This window comes from Hemiscyllium ocellatum, chromosome 9 (assembly GCF_020745735.1).
Source record: "Hemiscyllium ocellatum isolate sHemOce1 chromosome 9, sHemOce1.pat.X.cur, whole genome shotgun sequence".
In the NCBI taxonomy this organism is placed as follows: Eukaryota; Metazoa; Chordata; class Chondrichthyes; order Orectolobiformes; family Hemiscylliidae; genus Hemiscyllium; species Hemiscyllium ocellatum.
In genome coordinates this window covers 97,391,024-97,408,359 of record NC_083409.1, presented here as the reverse complement: position 1 = coordinate 97,408,359, position 17,336 = coordinate 97,391,024, and the positions used below count along the sequence as shown (strand labels likewise).

Genomic DNA, 17,336 nt, shown 5'->3' with positions numbered 1-17,336 from the left:
TTGTAGTTAACTTGGAGCCACCTGGCGATATTATCAACTTGTTTTCTGCACAATGGAATATTTGGAAAAGTACAAAAGTACTATGAAATGGTGATGTGCATAACCAGAAATGGACCACTATCAAGGACTAGGCTGGGTTCAAGAGACCAGGGCCGTGGACATTCACCATCAGACTGGGATCCATGAACCCGGTACCATGGAATCTGAGACCGAGCTCCAAATGCCAGTCATCCACAATCCCGAACATGAAGACAAATTATTGAGTATAAAACAGTTTAAGCTAATAGGTTCACTCATTAGTTTTTGTGTATGTACTAAGTAGATTAAGGTGCTATATATTGAAGTGCACATGCCAAATTCTAACCATTTGATCAGATCTTGAGAAAGCATATAAGGTATGAGCAACTATGGAAACAGTTAAGTTTTGGGTCGTGTAACATAGTCTCAGCCAGCAGGACTTGAATCAGATAAGAATTTGCAGTAAACAATGAAGTGCTGGAGGGAAGGGTAGCAGGTTAACGAGGTGAAAAAGCATTTATTATATAAAGCCATTTAACAAGATGAAGTAGCATTCATTATGTAAAGTAAGTTAAACAAGGTGAAAAGCATTCATTATGTAAAGTCAGTTAAGGTTAAGATATTCATTGTATAACGCCAGATGGCTTAATGTTTATTATTGATACTTGCTGATTGTCATGGTCCCCCAATCAATATGAAGATTGCCTTATTTGGATGCCGCTCGCTTTAAATGACTATATAATTCATTAAGGATCTGCTGTTTGAGAGAAGACCAAGAATTCATGTCTTTGTGTACATGGGTGAATGTTTTCTCTCCCTCCAGGGCCTGGAATAAAGATGAAGGAGGTAAAACTATCCTGTGTCTGAGCATTTTGCTTCGACGGAGGCAAGAATGGGACGATAATCGGAAAGAACCCATTATGTACTTTCAGTCTACAATACATTGGCCTACTCTTGTTCCTAATTACCTGACAAGAAATTCAGATGCAAATTTCTCTGATTCAAACTGAATACCAAAGTCTACCATGTTCTAAATATCAATGTCTACCATGTTATGATCACTATTCCCAAAAGAATATTATCCCTCTGTGATAATTAATCTTTCCAGTCTCAGACTCATAGGGATGTACAATGTGGAAGCAGGTGCTTTGGTCCAACTCGTCCATGCCAACCAGATATCTCAACCCAACCTTGTCCCATCTACCAGCCCCGGCCCATATCCCTCCAAACCCTTCCATTCATATACCTATCCAGGTGCCTTATAAATGTTGCAATTGTACTAGCCTCCACCACTTCCTCTGGCAGTTCATTCCATATATGTACCACCCTCTGAGTGAAAAAGTTTCCCATTAGGTCTCTTTTATATCTTTTCCCTCTCACTCTAAACCTATGCCCTCTAGTTCTGGACTTTGTCTATTTATCCTATCCATTCCCCTCATGATTTTGTACACTTCTATAAGGTCACCCCTCAGCCTCTGCTCCAGGGAATATAGCATTAGCCTATTCAACCTCTCACTATCGCTCATGTGCTCTAAATCTGGCAACATCCTTGTAAATCTTTTCTGAACCCTTTCAAGTTTCACAATATCTTGCTGATAGGAAGTAGACCAGAAATTGCACACAATATTCCAACAGTGGCCGAACCAATGTCCTGTACAGCCGCAACATGGCATGACCTCCAAACTCCTGTACTCAATACTGTGACCAATAAAGGAAAGCATACCAAACACCTTCTTCACTATCCTATTTACCTGCGACTCCACTTTCAAGGAGCTATGAACCTGCATTAACACCCTCTGTCTGCTACCTTTGAGCCAGTTCTGTATCCAAATGGCTAGTTCTCCCTGTATTCCGTGAAATCTAACCTTGCTAATCAGTCTCCCATGGGGAACCTTGTCGAATGCCTTACTGAAGTCCATATAGATAATATCTACCGCTCTGCCCTCATCAATCCTCTTTGTTACTTCTTCAAAAAAACTCAATCAAGTTTGTGAGACATGATTTCTCATTTAGTATCTCCCCCATTTTCTGTGGCTCCACACAAAGGCTGCCTTGCTGATCTCTGAGGGGCCCTATTCTCTCCCTAGTTACCCTTTTGTCCTTAATATATTTGTGAAAACTCTTTGGATTCTCCTTAATTCTATTTGCCAAAGCTATCTCATGTCCCCTTTTTGCCCTCCTGATTTCCCTCTTAAATATACTCCTACTTCCTTTATACTCTTCTCAGGATTCACTCAATTTATCCTGTCTATGCCTTACATATGCTTCCTTCTTTTTCTTAACTAAACCCTCAATTTCTTTAGTCATCCAGCATTCCCAATACCTACCAGCCTTTCCTTTCACCCTAACAGGAATATACTTTCTCTGGATTCTCGTTGTCTCATTTCTGACAGCTTTCCCATTTTCCAGCCATCCCTTTACCTGCAAACATCTGCCCCCAATCAGCTTTTGAAAGTTCTAATACCATCAAAATTGGCCTTTCTCCAATTTAGAACTTCAACTTTTAGATCTGGTCTATCCTTTTCCATCATTAATTTAAATCTAATAGAATTATAGTCGCTGGCCCCAAAGTGGTCTTGCCCCATTTCCCAAGAGTAAGTCAAATTTTGCACCTTCTCTAATAGGTACATCCACATACTGAGTCAGAAAATTGTCTTGTACACACCCAAGAAATTCCTCTCCATCTAAACACTTCACACTATGACAGTCCCAGTCTATGTTTGGAAAGTTAAAATCCCCTACCATAACCACCCTGTTATTCTTACAGATAGCTGAGATCTCCGTACGAGTTTGTTTCTCAATTTCCCTCTGACTATTAGGGGGTCTATAATACAATCTCAGTAAGGTTATCATCCCTTTCTTATTTCTCAGTTCCACCCAAATAACTTCCCTGGATGTATTTCCGGGAATAGCTGTAATGCTATCCCTTATCAAAAATGCCACTCCCCCTCCTCTCTTGCCTCCCTTTCTATCTTTCCTGTAGCATTTGTATCCTGGAACATTAAGCTGCCAGTCCTGCCAATTCCTGAGCCATGTTTCTGTAATTGCTATGATATCCCAGTCCCATGTTCCTAACCATGCCCTGAGTTCATCTGCCTTCCCCGTTCGGCAACTTAGAATACTAGGTCTAAAATGCATATTCCCTGAAGGCTCCACAACTTATTGCTTCAAGAACTGCCCTGCAAACATTTTATGAATTTCCTCAAGGCTATGATTGCTAATTTGATTTAGATAATCTGATATTTGAAATCACCTGCAGTTATTCAAGAACCTTTCATAACGATCAATCTTTAATCTTCCACACCAAAATAATTTCTCTCTATTGTACTGATCTCACCTCATCCTCTTCCTTTCTTCCTAATCTTTTTCAATGTTAAACAATTTTGGATATTCAACAGTGTTCTCCATGCAACAATGAACCTATAATAGCTTTCAATTAAACCTAGTTACTTCTAGTTTGTGCCATCAATTCTTGCATTTTAGTTTAACTGCTGTTTGCCCTTTCCAAATTTCCCTTCATAAACAAAATTAGTTTGGGCATGAGGGGAGATATGAGAGAAACCAGAGATTGATACAAATTCAGGGACAGGAGTGGGGGAATCTTGGAGAGATTCTAACTGGGTGGGCTAGCAGAAGGGAGTGAAGAAGCAAAAGAAATTTGATTAGATGATTTTGAACATAATGACAAAGAAGCCCACAATTCAAGGAACTTTTCAATGCAATCTTATTTCCATAATTACTACTGGAGCAATTACATAATTTTATTGATGCACTTAAATGCAGTATGTAACTCATTATATAATGCAAGATAAAATCTTAAATTGGACTTGTACCAATTTGTAAAGTATGCTGTGAATTAAATGGCATAAATGGTTTAGTTGCGAGCTAATTTATTGAGAATGTAGGAAAAAAAACATGTAGAATACAGATGCACTTTCAAAGCAACAGATCAAAACTGTACCAGAAAGGTGTTAAAATGCTGTGGTCAAATCAGGCTTACCACAATTTCAGCAGCAAAAGTTCTCAACGAGTTGTCTTCAATCTCTTCAGTTAATGGATGTAATTGTGCTGTCAGCAGTGGATATTCCAAACTTTTCATGCAACTATATCAATTGTAAAAATGTCAGTTAGGTGACATTCATTAATTTGCCTGACAAAATCCCTTAGTCAATAACATGCTAATCAATGACATGAAAGTTAAGTACCTACAATTTCAGTAGTTCATCCTTTAGCTCAGTACGGAAAGGGTTTCCCTCAGATTCTGTTGTGTGACTCACTTCATCCACAAATGGTTTAATAAAAGAGGTTACAGCCATGCAACACTTGCAAAGTCCATATTCATCCTGTTTACGTTGCTCATTTGAATAAGGTACAGGTAGTTTGGAGAGTTGGCTATGAATAGTTGCAAGAGAGAGCCCCACAAAATATGCCTTTTTACATTCCAACTTTAACAGCACTGAGAAAAAAATTATGCAATTAGATCCAAGAAATCAAATAATACCTCTTTAAAATTACATTTTATTATGTGAAAAGCAAAAACAAGATACTAACTAATCTAAAGTTCCATACTTGCAGAATACCAGACAATATCTAAAACCAAAGTCAGTTTGTAACTTAACAAAACTAGCCAAGCCAAACATTGCTTAAGGAATATATTTAATTAAAAGCAAATTGGTTTTTTGACAAATACTTGACATTTTCCTATGATTACACATAATACAGTAGTTATATTGAAATTAGGTCTTGAAAATTTGTATTACAGCAGAGGTATATCATAGAATTTCAATAATACATTTAGAACAAAAGTAAAGATTTCTAAAGGTCCTGAACCAAAGATGAATTCTGCTTCTCCAAAGCATTCTTATTACAATTTGTTTCTTTAATTGAACAATACAACAAAAGTACATGTAAGGCTTTGTATTTTTTGCAGTGGCAACTGGAAATAAGAACTGGGGTAGGGAGTTTGTGATTTCATACTAATTTTCAGGAAGGCCAGATCAGGTGCAGAACTGTGCATCATCCTTACTTAGATAAATGTGCCTTACAGGCATTAATTGATCAAGTGAGTCAAGATTAATGACAGCGGGAATCGATCCCAACCCAGGTTTGGGACACTACTTGAGCTTAACTCACATTGCAAAGAATCTGCTAACAAGCTCTGACACTATGATAGATACGAGCTGAAAATGTGTTGCTGGAAAAGCGCAGCAGGTCAGGCAGCATCCAAGGAATAGGAAATTCGATGTTTCGGGCACAAGCCCGTCATCAGGATGAATTTCCTATTCCTTGGATGCTGCCTGACCTGCTGCGCTTTTCCAGCAACACATTTTCAGCTCTAATCTCCAGCATCTGCAGACCTCACTTTTTCCTCCACTATGATAGATATTTGATTCTACATAGTGTTAACCGGCATTAAGATTAGCCAAGTAATAGTTTTTTTTTATAAAGTCTACTCATATTGATTAACTATTTCAAATTACCTCTCTGAAGTGGCTGCAGGAGTAATAGGATTGTTTTGGCTATATTATTTCCAACAGCCGCCTCAATCTGTTCAAATAGACCCACGAGAAGCTCCTTTGGGTTACTTATCTACAAGGAAAACACATCAGATTGTGAAGCAAATCCCTCTGACTTTCAGACAAGCTACTTCAATTTCCAGAATAAAAAGTTATTTAAAATATAGATCATTAATGTTATATTTGTTGCATTTGTCAAATGTTCCTAGTTTGGCATTATTCAATCATGCTTCCAGGTAGCCGGTCAATATTATTTTCTTCCAACAATGTCCCTGTCACTGCATTAACTGTACATTATGGTTTGACAGAGCTCCAACTCCCACCACTTCATCAGTAATACACGCTGATGAAATCCACTTTGCCCTGTCTTCCTGAGAAAGCCACAGAATATCTCCTCATAAATTTACAAATCTTGGCAAAACAAAGTTTTCTATAGAATGAACATACAAGCAGTCAAATTAGGAGCAGGTGTAGGTCCTTTGACCACTCAACTCTCCCAACTGTGGTCTCAACCTACTTATCTAGCTGCCCCCAATGTTTGATTCTTTTTTTCAATCAAGAATCTCATCTACCTCTGCCTTAAAAATATTCAGTGAGCCTGCCTTCTCTGCACCCAGGGAAGAGAACTCCACAGATTCTTTATCCTTAAAGAAAAGCCACTTTTATTTAAATAGCATATTTCATGACTCAGGACAGTCCAAATTACTTGAAACTCAATGAAGGATAGTCACACTTATAAAGTGGGAAATGTGGCAGCTAATTTGTGCACAGCAAACTTGCACAATCAAGCAAGATGACAGTGGCCAGATAATCTGCTTTAGCGATGTTGTTTGAAAGATAAGAACTGATCAGAACATTTGGTAAAACTCCACTGATGTTAAGTTAGTGCCTCTGTGTCATTTTACATGAGTGCAGGGGTGGGCGCCTCTCCGTCTCCATTTCTGGTGACTGACTAACCACGGACATCTACTACGAACCCACTGACTCCCATAGCTACCTGGACTACACCTCCTCCCACCCTACCTCCTGTGAAAAGGCTATCCCTTATTTCCAATTCCCTCCAGCTCCACTGCATCTGTTCCCAGGATGACCACTTCAACCTTAGAAAATCATAAATGGCCTCCTTCTTCCAAGGTCGCAATTTCCCTTCCCATGTTGTTAACGATGCCCTCCAACGCATTTCCTCCACTTCCTGCACCTTGCCCTTGAACCTCACTCCTCCCAATGCAATAAGGACAGAACCACCCTGGTCCTCACCTTCCACTCCACCAACCTCTGCACACATTGCATCATCCTCTGCCACCTACAAACGAACCCCACCCTATCAGCATTCCGGAGAGACCACTCCCTCCCTGCACTCATGTAAAAAGACACAAAGGCACTAACTTAACAACAGTGGAGTTTTACCAAATGTTCTGATCGGTTATTATCTTTCAAACAACATCGCTAAAGCAGATTATCTGGTCACTGTCATCTTGCTTGTTTGTGCAAGTTTGCTGTGCACAAACATCCTCATCAGATCCACGCACCATCCCCCCACCTGACCACACCCTACCCCCAGCACCTTCCTCTGCCACTGCGGGAACTGCAAAACCTGCACCCACATCACTCCCTTCACCTCTGTCCAAGGTCTCAAAGGATCCTTTCACATCTGACAGAAATTTACCTGTACCTCCACCAACATCATCTACTGTACCCCTTGCACACGATGTGGTCTCCTCTACATTGGAGAGACAGGAGACCTACTTGCAGATCATTTCAGAGAACATCTCTGGAACACCATCCAATGGCTGAACACTTCAACTCCCCCTCCCACTCCACCAAGGACACGCAGGCCCTGGTCCATCGCCAAACCCTTACCACCCGATGCATGGAGAAAGAACACCTCATATTCCAACTTGGGACCATCCAACCACAAGGAATCATTGTAGATTTCACCAGTTTCCTCATTTCCATTCCCCCACATTATCCCAGTCTCAACCCAACTTGGCACCGCCTTCCTCACCTGTCCATCATCTTTCCCATCTATCCGCTCCACCCTCCTCTCCAACCAATCAACTTCTCCCTCATCTTCATCTCCAGATCGCATTCTCAGCTACCTTCCCCCCATCCCCGTTCCATTTATCTCTCAATCCTCTGGCCCACAAGCTTCATTTCTGATAAAGGGCTTAGACCCAAACTGCCAATTCTCCTGATCCTCTGATGCTGCCTGACCTGCTGTGCTTCTTCCAGCACTACACTCTCAACTCTAATCTCTAGCATCTTGAGTCCTCACTTTTTCCAATTAATGTATCCATCCAAATGTCTTTTAAATGTTGCAATTGTACCCGCATCACCACCTCCTTCCTCAGGAAGTTCATTCCAAATGCGAACCATCCTCTGTGTAAAACAATTGCCTCATGTCTCTTTTAAATCTCTCTCTCCTCACCTTAAAAATGTGCCCCCTAGTCTTGAAATTCCCCATCTTAGGGAAAAGATGACCATCAACTCTGTTTATACCTCTCATTATTTTATAAACTTCTATCAGGTCATCTCTCAACTTCTTACGCTCCAGTGAAAAAAGTCCCAGCCTTTCTTTATAACTCAAACCTTCCATACCCACCAACATCCTGGTAAATCTTCTCTGGACCTTCACCAGCTTGATAATATCCTTCTCATAACTGGGCGACCAGAACTATTTCAGAACAGGCCTCACTAATATGCTGTACAACCTCAACATACCACCTAAATTCCCAAACTCAAAGGACTGAACAATGACAGCAAGTCTGCCAAACACCTTTTTAAACATCTTGTCTATATGTGATGCAAACTTTAAAGAATTATGTACCTGCATCCCTTGGTCCCTCTGTTCTACAACATTTGCTAAGGTTCTACCTTTAACTGTCTAAGCCCTACCATTAATTAAACCCAAAATGGAATACCTCGTATTAGCTTAACCTCATATTTCATCTTCTCCCCCATTATTGCTTTTCTAGTTATCTTCTGCTGATTTTTAAAGGCTTCCCAATCCTTCAGCTTCCCACTGAACTTCACCATATTGTATGCTTCCAAGCTAGGATAAATGGATATTCACTCACATTGTTAATCTCAAACTTTGTATTGTGCAAATTAGCTAGCGCCTGCGTCTACATAATAATAAATTGCACTTCAAAATGATTGATTAGTTGCAAAGGGCTTCAGATATCTTAATGTGGAATGTGTTTGTTCTTAAAATGCAAGAAATGCAAAAAGCTTTGCAGTTTGATTTATGGATATTTCTCTGGTATATTCATTTACCTGTACTACATGGTTGAGTATTTTTAAGCAGCTTTCCTTGTGCTCAGTTTCTTGCTGGTCTTTCAAAGCACAACTGACAATGGGCCCAACAAAATTCCAGCCCATGCAGATAACAAAATCCTGTAAGACATTAAATGAGGGCAAGGTAAAGAAACAGAAGATAAAATGGTAAATCAGACTGATCCAACAGTTTAGATATATTGTGTTGATTTCTTCACAGAACTGTTGCTAATAAGGATAAAGTTTGTCCTGCTATGGAGCAGTTGCTATGATATCAGCACAATGGTTTATTGGATCTTTTAAAAAATATAACAACTATAAATCTGATCTGATAGGAATTATGGAGATATGGTTGCAGGATGACAAAGAGTGGACCCGAACATTGAAGGGCACATAGCACACAAGAGAAACAGGAATGGCAATAATCATGCATGACTTTAATCTACATAAAAACTATAAAAATCAGATTGCCAATGTAGCCTTGATGAGAACTTCATGATCGTTTCCTACAGCAGTACATCTGGAACTGACCAAAGAACAGATCATATTAGATTTTGTATTTTGTAGTGTGACAGAATTAATTAATATCCTAAATTGAGGTGCCCCTGGGTAACAGCAACCACAATATGATCTAAGTTTACATTATAATTTTAATTACAATTCCTCTATTCAAGAAGTGAGGGAAGCAGATAACAGCACATCATAGGCCAGTTAGCCTGAAAATTTGTCAAAGAAGAGGTGTTATAATCGATCATCAATGAGAAGCCAGCTACACTTTAAAAAACCGAAGGTAATTGGGAAGGGTCAGCATCGTTTCATCAAAGTGAAATCAAGCTTAACCAATGTGTTGGACTTCTTTGAAGTAGCAACATGCACTTTGGATAAAGGACAGCCATAGATGTTTAATTTTTGGATTTGATAAGATACCACAAGTGCAGAAAATAAAAGCTTATGGTGCAGGGGGTAGCATATGAACATGGATAAAAGATTGGCTGGCTGGCAGAAAATGAACAGTATGTAGAAGTGGCTAGAAATGATAGGATGTGACAGGTTGAGTTCCTCAGGAGTATATACTGGGTTATCAACTTTTCACAATTTAGATTAATGACTTAGATGGGGGAGTAAGGCACAGCAGCTAATTTCACAAATGACACCAAATAAATAAGAAAATATGTTGTCAGGGAGACATAAGAAGGGTGCAGACAAATATGGATATGTTGAGTGAGTGGGCAAAAATCTTGCAGATGAAAGTATAATGTAGAAAATGAAAAGTTGTTTGACAAGAAAAAGAGAACATTACGTAATTTTCAGCTCGAAGTGACGAATGGGTCATCCATCCTGGTCTCCTCTAGAGTCACCAGCATTACAGATGCCAATCTTCAGGCAATTTAATTCACTCCATCAGATATGAAGAAACAGTCAGAGGTACTGGAAATTGCAACGGTTATGTGCCCTGACAATATCCCAGTAATAGTAGTGAAGGCTTGTGCTCCAGAACTTGCTGCTCCTCTAGCCAAGCAGTTCCAGAACAGCAACAACAAAATTGCCTAGCTACGTCCTTTACATAAAATGCAAGTCAAATCCAACAAGCCAATTACTACTCCAGACTAGTCTCGATCATCAATAAAGCAATGGAAAGAAGGTATCATCAACAGTGCTATCAAGCTTCATTTACTTGGCAAATAGTTGTTCACTAATGCTCTGTTTGGGTTGCACCAGTACCACTGAACTCCTGACCTCATTACAGTCTTGTCCAAATATGGACTAAAGCAATAAATTCCAAAATTGAGAGTTACTGCCCTTGCATTTGACAGAGAAAGGAATTCTAGTAAAACTGGAGTCAATGGAGATTGGGGACAAACTTGTTGCCAGTTGGATTCAAACCTATCACAAAGGAAGATGGTTATGGTGGGTACAGGTCAGTCATCTCAGCTCCAAGACATCTCTGCAGAAATTCCTTAGGAGAGTGCCCATCCGAAGCTGCATCAGTGACCTTCCCTCCATCACAAGGTCACAAATGGGGATGTTCACTGATCATTGCACAACATTCAGCAACACCTGCGATTCCCACATTACTAAAGATATCCATGCCCAAATGCAAAAGGATTTGGACAATATCTAGGCTTGGGCTGACAAGTGGCAAGTAACATTTGCACCAAATGAATGCCAGAAAATGACCAATGGCCCTTGAGATTCAACAGGATCGCCATCACTGAATCCTCACTATCAATATCCTGGGGGGTTACCATTGACCAGAAAATGAAATGGACTAGCCATATAGGTATTGGGGCTACCAGAGCAGGTTAGGGGATAGGAATCCTTCAGTGAGTGACTCACATCTGACTCCACTTGTCCATCATCTATTGGGCACAAGTCAGGGGTATGGTGGATTACTCCCCACTTACCTGGGTGAGTGCAGCTTTAACTACACTCAAGAAGCTTGACACCATTCAGTATCAACGCAACATGCTTGATTGGAAACCATACCCGCAAACATTCAATCCACCATAGATGCTCAGTAGCAGTAGTATCTATAAGACACACAGCAGAAATTCACCAGGTTCCTAAGATAGAACCTTCCAAACCCATGACCATTTCCATTAAGAAGAACAAGGGCAGCAGATAAATCACCTCCAAAACACTCAGTATCCAAACTTGCAAATATATCACCGATCCTTCTTGTGGTCGGATCAAAATCCTGGAACTCCCTTCCTAGTGAATTGTGGGTATACTTTCACCAAATGGATTGCAGCACTTCAAGAAGGCAGATCATCATCACCTTTTCAAGGGACAGGCTCAGCTAGTGACACCCATGTCCTATGAGTGAATTTTAAAAAGCTGCATTTAGGTGTTCTTGTGCACAAGTCACACAAGATTAATGTATAATCAACAAGATTAATGGGATATTATCCACTATTGCAAGAGGAAGATAACATGAAAGTATGGATGTCATTTTTCAGTCATACAGGGTATTGGTGTGGCCACATCTTAAATGCTGTGCAGTCTTGGTCTCCTTATAAAGGAAAGATGCAAATATTTCAGAGACAGTTCAGGGAAGTTTTACTAGATTGATGCATGGAATGAGTGGGTTGACTTATGAGGAAAGGTTAGACAGGTTAGGCTTGTTTCCACTTGATTTTGGAAGAGCAAGGGGACTTGATTGAAGTGTATTAAATCTTTAGTGCCTTCACAATGTAGATCTTTCCTTGTTTGTATCAGTCCAGGAATGAGGAACATTGTTTTAAAATTAGTGGTCACACTTAGGGGGACAGAGATGATGAGAGTATTTTTCTCTCAGAGGGAGAAAGACATTAGAACTCTGCATCAGAAAAGATTTTTCAATATTTTTAGGGCCAAGATGGACGGATTCTTGTTAGGATAGATGGGAATGTGCAATTTGAAATCTTATTAATTGGTGGAGCAGGTTCAAGGGTTCATTTGTCATAAGTGTGATTAAAAGGTTGTATGCTTCATTTTCAAATCAAAATCGTAAGGTTGTGCATGAGAGTCACATTCAATGTTTTCTTGAATACATTGTTTGTTGTAGTATCAGTGTAGTTATGAGGAATCTTTACATTGGAGGTATTGCTTTGTAGAGAAGTTAAACTGAGCAATATCATTAAAATACAAATTAACTGCACAGTTATCAATTGCTATCTCAAGGACCTCTCCTTTAAGAAAGTGCTGTACTTCAATATATAATCCCAAAAAACAGTCTATAATAGATAATAGAAGAATTATGTGTCATAATTAAACATTTTGATATTCTGAATAGTTTGTTGGTTCTGAGTTATTGACACTGTGGGAGAATACTTGATTTAGAAGTGTAAAGCTTCAAAGTAAGATGTTTGTCCACATTGTTCAGCCAGTTACTTTTTGACAGATGCAAGATAAATTAATGGTATATTTATAAAGACAGATTAGATAAGTTAAAAAAAGTACAGTAGAACCTTGTTTTTCTCATCTTGTAGAATTTCTAAAAGTCTAGTTGCTTGCCCTTCTTCCAGGCATTGGCAGGATGCTGACTGAAAAATGATGTGATCTTCTTCTTTAAATTCCTTTTCAGGTAGACCACGCTAAAATAAGCAAGATAACATTTTTAATCCACATAAAGTACAAAGCAATTTCCAAAAATTTTAACTGGTATTACCTAAAGTAAACGGTCTGCAAACACAATAATGGTCAACTACACTCCAACGATATAAATATTATCAAACCAAAAGATAGAGAGGACTGTAAATGCAGTAACTTGGGTAATGTTCTGGCAGATGGTAGAATTTGGATTCAATTAAAATCTGGAATTAAGAATCTAATGATACCATGAAATTATTGTTTATTGTTAGAAAAACCCATCTGGTTCACTAGTGTCCTTTAGGAAATAAAATTTCCATTCTTACTTGGTTTGAACCACATGTGACTTCAGACTTACAGCAATGTGGTTGACACTTAACTGGTCTCTGGGATGGGCAATAAATGCTGGCATAGCCAGTGACACCTTCACCCCATGAATGAATAAAAAAAAGGAGCAGAATAGAAATTCAGTCATGATTGATGCGTTTCTCAGCCCCATTCTCCTGCATTTTCCTTGTAGCCTTTAATCCCCTCACCAGTAAGGACCTATCAACGACTTAGCCTCCATAGCTTTCTGCAGCAATGGGTTCCACAGATTAACCACCCTCTGTCTGAAGTAATTCCTCCTCATCTCAATTAGAGTCATAGAGATGTACAGCATGGAAACAGACCCTTCAGTCCAACCCGTCCATGCCGACCAGATATCCCAAACCAAGCTAGTCCCACCTGCCAGCACCCGGCCCATATCCCTCCAAACCCTTCCTGTTCATATATCCATCCAAATGCCTCTTAAATGTTGCAATTGTACCAGCCTCCACTGCATCCTCTGGCAGCTCATTCCATACACGTACCACCCTCTGTGTGAAAAAGTTGCTCCAAAGGTCTCTTTTATATCTTTCCCCTCTCACCCTAAACCTATGCTCTATTTCTGGACACCCCACCCCAGGGAAAAGACTTTGCCTATTTATCCTATCCATGCCCCTCACAATTTTGTAAACTCTATAAGGTCACCTCTCAGCCTCTGACGCTCCAGGGAAAACAGCCCCAGCCTATTCAGCCTCTCCCTGTAGCTCAGATCCTCCAACCCTGGCAACACCCTTGTAAATCTTTTCTGAACCCTTTCAAGTTTCGCAACATCTTTCCGGATAGGAAGGAGACCAGAATTGCATGCAATAGTCCAACAGTGGCCTAACCAATGTCCAGTACAGCCGCAACATGACCTCCCAACTCCTGTACTCAATACTCTGACCAATAAAGGAAAGCATTCCAAACACCGCCTTCACTATCCTATCTACCTGCGACTCCACTTTCAAGGAGCTATGAACCTGCACTCCAAGGTCTCTTTGTTCAGCAACACTCCCTAGGACCTTACCATTTAGGGTATAAGTCCTGCTAAGATTTGCTTTCCCAAAATGCAGTACCTCGCATTTATCTGAATTAAACTCCATCTGCCACTTCTCAGCCCATTGGGCCATCTGGTCCAGATCCTGTTGTAATCTGAGGTAACCCTCTTTGCTGTCCATTACACCTCTAATTTTGGTGTCATCTGCAAAATTACTAACTGTACCTCTTATGCTCGCATCCAAATCATTTATGTAAATGACAAAAGTAGAGGGTTCAGCACCGATCCTTGTGGCACTCCACTGGTCACAGGCCTCCAGTCTGAAAAATAACCATCCACCACCACCCTCTGTCTTCTACCTTTCAGCCAGTTCTGTATCCAAATGGCTAGTTCTCCCTGTACTCCGTGAGATTGTCCCTTCATTCGGTGGCTGTGCCCTCGGGTCCTAAATTCTCCTACCAGTGGAAAGATCTTCTCCATATCCACTCTATCCAAGCCCCTCAGTTTTCATATGTTTTAATGACAGCTCCTCATCCTTATAAATTCCAGCGAGTACAGACCCAGAGCCCTCAACCGTTCCGCATACGACAGACCCTTCATCCTGGAATCATTCTTGTAAACATCCTCTGGACTCCCTCCAATGCTAGCACATTCCTCTTTAGAATATGGGCCCAAAAACTGCTCATATTATTCATTACTGGTCTACATTTATTCCTAGAAACTAGGTTTGAAGCCAGGAACAATAATATCAAAATAATTAGATTTCCTCCATACAGTTCTGTGTAGCCAATGACTATAAATGATCAGCTTCTATTATCCAAAGAAAAAGAATTCCTGGAATTCAGTTTCAAATGTCAGACCTTTTTCAAAGTTACATTTGCAAATATTAGCATTTCATAATAAGGTGAAATAGTAATTTACAGGCAAAATTAAATCATATTTTTAACATTTGTCTAATTATCAAAGGGCTGGAATTTTTGCAATCTGACTTTGAAACAACTGGAGTGCTGTAGAAAACAAAGGCAGACCTCCTAACTTGCTTCTTTTGGCATACACCCAATCCCATGGCCACTACATCCGCTTCCAGGATCGGCGAGCTCAACTTCAACCCTCAGCTGCACCTCCAGAAGTGAAAATTCATGTTATTTTTTTTAAACCAAGCTTATTCTGGCAAGGTGGGAAATTTCCTGATTCAAAATTTTGTCCCAAGTGTTTGCTGAGATGAAATGTCTACATTAGTTGCTGTATAAATAAAGTTCTTGAACGGTCTAGGGTCGAGCTGGGAAATGTTTAAAATTTGGCAATATCTAGAATTAATACTTGCTGAATTGCTGTATCATCTCCAAAATGTAATTACATCTTTGTGTCAAATATGAATCATAACATAATGAAAGGATCATAAAAAGTGCCACTACTTACACATCGCTCAATTACTCCTTCCAGTTTTTCTAAAGCCATTTGTTGCTGCTTTCTACTAACACTTAGAACTGGAAGCTACCAAGAAAAACACAGGCATTAAGTTTGAAGAAGGCAAGCACACACAGAAACGACTCCACATTTGCTTTATCCCTGACCAATTTTCAGAAGTATTGTAAGTGTTATTCCTCCAATGACTCAATGATAGATCAACGACACGTTATGGGATGGAAACAGCCCAGATTTCAAAATAATCCACATTAATTCATTTTAATTTCGACAATGGTTTGGTCACAAGTTGACTGACACCTGAACTTGTGGCTGTGTGAAAACTCAGGGTTCCCACTTCATATTGACATCAACCTTAATTTCATAGCCCAGCGAAAGGAGTCCCAGATTTAAAAATGCCTGACTTATGAATGCAATCCCATACATGAGTATAATTTAAAGATCCAAAATATAAGCATTTTCTCATACTTGAGTGGCTATTTTATATTACCTTACAATACGTTCCAATTTGTGTACAAACTAACATGCAGACTCAATAACAGAATATGTTTGCAACTCAGGAACTGCCTGTATATCTATATTTAAAAAGGTTCAAGTAAGGAGTGTGGTGGAATACTCCCCACCTGCAGCCGAGTGTAGCTCAAGTAACACTCAAGAAGCTTGACACCACCCAGGATGAAGCAGCCCGTTTGAATGGCATCACATCCACAAACATTTACCCCGTCCACGAACAACATTCGTTAGCAGCAGTGTGCATTGTCAACAAGATACACGAAGAAATTCACCAAGGCTCCTTAGACTGATCTTCCAAACCCATTGTCATTATCATGTAGGACAAGGGAAGCTGATGTATGGGAATGGTGCCTCTTGCCAATTCCTCTCGAAGTTACTCATCATTCAGACTTGGAAATATGTCACCATTCCTTCTATGTCCCTCGGTCAAAATTCTGGAAGTCCCTCCCTAACAGTATCGTGGGTGTATCTACACTAAGTCGACTGCAGCAGTTCAAAAACGCAGCTCACCACCACCTTCTCAACTGGGATTGGGCAATAAATGGTGCCCAGCCAATGGTGAAATTCCCCTTTCATTCTGTACCATTGCTACACCTGATCTTAATGGTGGGAGAATTAGACGATGGTAATGACACTTCTATTGACAAGCAGAGGGGTGTTAGATTCTCTTGTTGGAGAATCAATACTCCACACTCATGTGGAATGCATGTCACTTGCCAAGTATGCACATGTTACTAGAGGAGCACAGAGGTATATGTAGCTGTAACATTATCACAATTCACGAATGAATAGTGACTACTTGGGTGAAATTTTAGAAGGCTTTGAGCATTTCCTGAAATTAACTTAATGTCTTTAGAAAAGCTATGGCAGACATTGTTTTCTTTTTGATAACTACTCAGCCAATCATGCAACAAATGTCCTATTCTCTTAATAAAAAGGCTTGAGTATGGCTAGCAAGCAATACATTAGCATTCATATTGAGGGATGGATACAAAAAACCTGGGCTTTGTCTACAGGCAATATTCAGATTGTTAATCAGAAATCAAAACAAATACATGATGAAATCACTTGTGTGTGTGTTTAAATGTTGGACAGTTCAAATAGACAGCATAGCTTGTCTACTAGCCCTTCTGAAAATCAAAACTTTCCAGACTGAAAGGTAACAAAAGCAAAGA

General features: G+C 39.8%; 1 protein-coding gene across 2 annotated transcripts in view; it reads right to left on the bottom strand.

Annotated features, from left to right (window-relative positions):
• glmna (glomulin, FKBP associated protein a) overlaps positions 1-17,336 on the bottom strand; it is a 68,122-nt gene that overhangs the window by 39,815 nt on the left and 10,971 nt on the right. For both annotated transcript variants that reach the window (XM_060829969.1, XM_060829968.1), the window contains exons 2-7: positions 15,643-15,717; positions 12,761-12,886; positions 8,811-8,930; positions 5,499-5,607; positions 4,228-4,474; positions 4,019-4,121 (exon numbers count right to left, since the gene is read on the bottom strand). In XM_060829969.1, coding sequence (XP_060685952.1) covers positions 4,019-4,121; positions 4,228-4,474; positions 5,499-5,607; positions 8,811-8,930; positions 12,761-12,886; positions 15,643-15,681 — 744 coding nt within the window. In that variant the 5' untranslated portion in view covers positions 15,682-15,717. The remainder of the gene's footprint in view (positions 1-4,018; positions 4,122-4,227; positions 4,475-5,498; positions 5,608-8,810; positions 8,931-12,760; positions 12,887-15,642; positions 15,718-17,336) is intronic.